At 43.4% G+C, this 2,719-nt stretch overlaps 1 protein-coding gene across 1 annotated transcript; it reads right to left on the bottom strand.

The window, feature by feature from the left end:
- Positions 1-669: 669 nt before the first annotated feature.
- LOC147611773 (kiwellin-1-like) lies at positions 670-1,418 on the bottom strand. The gene has a single exon (XM_086784953.1). The coding sequence runs from the start codon at positions 1,416-1,418 to the stop codon at positions 690-692; it is 729 nt and encodes a 242-aa protein (XP_086641079.1). The 3' UTR covers positions 670-689.
- Between the last annotated feature and the right edge of the window lie 1,301 nt (positions 1,419-2,719).

Genomic DNA, 2,719 nt, shown 5'->3' on the forward strand with positions numbered 1-2,719 from the left:
GGCAGTCTTTGGTAGGCCTTCTTATTAGCACTTGCTGTGTGTATTTTGGGTCTTGTGGTTCTTGGGACCTTTATTTCTTGTTCTTTTGTTTTCTTTTGTGTTATAGTATACATTTTGAAGGTCATCATGGTGTAATTAGTAGGTGTTTTTGCTAATACATATAACTATATCACCCCCTCCTATAGTTGTTTTGAAAGTCTTTGGTAGGCCTCCTTATTAGCACTTGCTCGGTGTATTTTGCTTACCTAGTTCGGGCATGTGGTTCTTGGGACCTTTATTTCTTGTTCTTTGTTCTTTTCGCAATGTTTTCTTTTGTATACATTTTAAAGATCATCACGGTGTAATTAATAGTTGTTTTTACTAACACATTATTGTACCTAGGCCATTGTAGTGTAGGGCAAGAGCCTTTACCCTAGGCTATTTCTCCCCCCTCCAATCAATTTTTATTGAAAAAATGCATGCATATATATCTCTTTCACCTCCAATCAGTTTTTATTGAAAAAATGCTATTGAAAAAAATGCATGGTTTAACCAATTTTAATTTGGAATCTTTAACTTCAAAACTAGTTGAACCGTGAAAATCACACTGAAGGACGGTGTTTTTCTCAATTCATTATTACAAAGAATTTCTTAGAAACAATGGCATGATCTCGTTACCCGTTGGTACTGCTACTCAATTCGTTATTAGATTACGCGTCGGTCCAGGTCACCTGCGTGAAGCCGAACTCCGGATCGTCTTCAGAGATGCCGAGCTCATCCCACACTGCGCGGGAGGCGTCGACGATGTCGAAGTCGCAAGGGGGCTGGAAGTCGTGCTCCTCGTCGCAGCCGTTGAACGAGTCGCACTCGTCCACCACGGTGGCCTCGACGCTCTTGCCGTTGAGGGCGGAGAAGATGCGGATCTTCTGGTTGCAGCGGCTACCGCCATCGAACCACCCGGTGGAGAGCGCCACCACGCGCTCCGAGGCATCGTGAAAGCTGCCGTCGCAGGCCGATGCACCGCCGCCGTCGCCGCCGTCGCTAAAGTCGTTGACGGTAAGGTTGGCGGGCGTGTGGGCGGTCACATTAGGTGAGCACTCGAACTGTGGGTATTGCGTTCCGGACTGGCAGCAGTCGGCGTTGTAGTCCTGGTTGCAAGACTGGCCGGTGCCCTGCAAGAAAGACTCTGGCTTGCAGCCGTCATTTTCGTCGTCGCCACCGGCGTCGCACTGTTGAGTTCCCACCTGCGGGTCGTCGGAGCATTGGCCATCGTTGTTACAGAACAGCTGCCCGGGGCAGTCGTCGTCGCTATTGCACGACAGACCACACCCCTTCTCCCTCGCAGCACCCACGCCCACACCCGCCCATATCAACGCTACCAGCACTACCAACGTGAGCGCTGCAAGCTTGGCAGTTGTTGGGTACATATTGTTGGGCATAGCTGCTTATAGAGCTGCTTTTAGTAGTGATGAAAATTGAGCTCTTGGGCAAATCTTAGGGATAACCTATGGGCTTTTATAAGCACCAAGGTCCGTCCATTAACCTCCACCTATCTCCGAAGCATCGCGCGTGAGTACCGAGAGCTGCGCATATCTCCGAAGCATCTCGCGTGAGTACCGAGAGCTGCGCATATCAACAAACACATGATTATGAGTACATGCGAGGGCTCCTATGTTTAATTCGCCGGTTCTTGCTGGCAGCTGGACCCCTCTCTGTGATGCTATAGCGGAATACAGGACGTCCACATGAGGCCAAGGGTCCAGCTGCTGCCGTTGCTCGGCCATCGTCTTGCTGCCTCCAGAAGAATGTGTGGGCTAGTTGTTGTCGGGACTTAAGACAGCGCCGCCCAGGTTCATTACTAAAATGCACACTAAATGCAGTGCTCCAAAAAAAAACTATTTTGTTGGAAAACCTTCACATATAAAATTAACAAATTATCAATAAAGAGATTTTTTTATTTTTGAAGATATTTGTACTATCTTCCCTCAAATTTTGCACGTATTGGCACCTTCGAGCTATAAATTTGCATGTATTTTTTAAACTTTAAAGGTGATATTACACTAAACTCGGTTTTTTCAAGCACTCACTAAATGCCAAGTATAAATTTGCAAATGTTTTTTAAAATTTGAAGGTGATATTACATTAAACTCGGTTTTTTTTCGAGCACTGACTAAATGCCAAGCTTTTTTTTATAACTTATAGAGGTGCGCAGAAGGCAAGAGTGTAAATGCTATGGTGGGGCTAGGGTGGTTCATAACAAAGTAGAAAGCCTTTAATAAACGAAAAAAAAGCTCACATAAAATATCAATAGTCTCAAGCACACCATCATTTTAATGAAGCTTAAGAATCAAGAGTAGTGCTGAGAGCAAGAAATTAAGAAATAGAAGAAAAAGAAACGGAAGTAGTAAAAGTTGAAATGATCAATTAAGAGAACGTATTTTTAAAAGAAAGAAAAGACAAGGTATTGTGTGGTGAGAAAAGAAGAGAGCAAGAAAGTGAGAAATAAAAAGAAAAGACAAGGATCATAAAAAAAACAACCTTGCAACTTATCATTGATGAAATGATATTGAGTCTTATTGTCTCATCAGCAGTGGCCAATAATATGCTTCTGAGCTTTTCTAATTAAGCAAATGCCACCCCTTGTCTTGTTGCTTCTAGTAAATCAATAAAGTTACTTAATCCGAATTCAACAATTGAAATAAAAGACTAAAAAGTACTATGTAAAAAAGTTATTTCATTG

The sequence above is a fragment of the Cibotium barometz genome, chromosome 47 (genome assembly GCF_041138505.1).
Source record: "Cibotium barometz isolate CiBa-2024 chromosome 47, ASM4113850v1, whole genome shotgun sequence".
Classification (NCBI taxonomy): domain Eukaryota; kingdom Viridiplantae; phylum Streptophyta; class Polypodiopsida; order Cyatheales; family Cibotiaceae; genus Cibotium; species Cibotium barometz.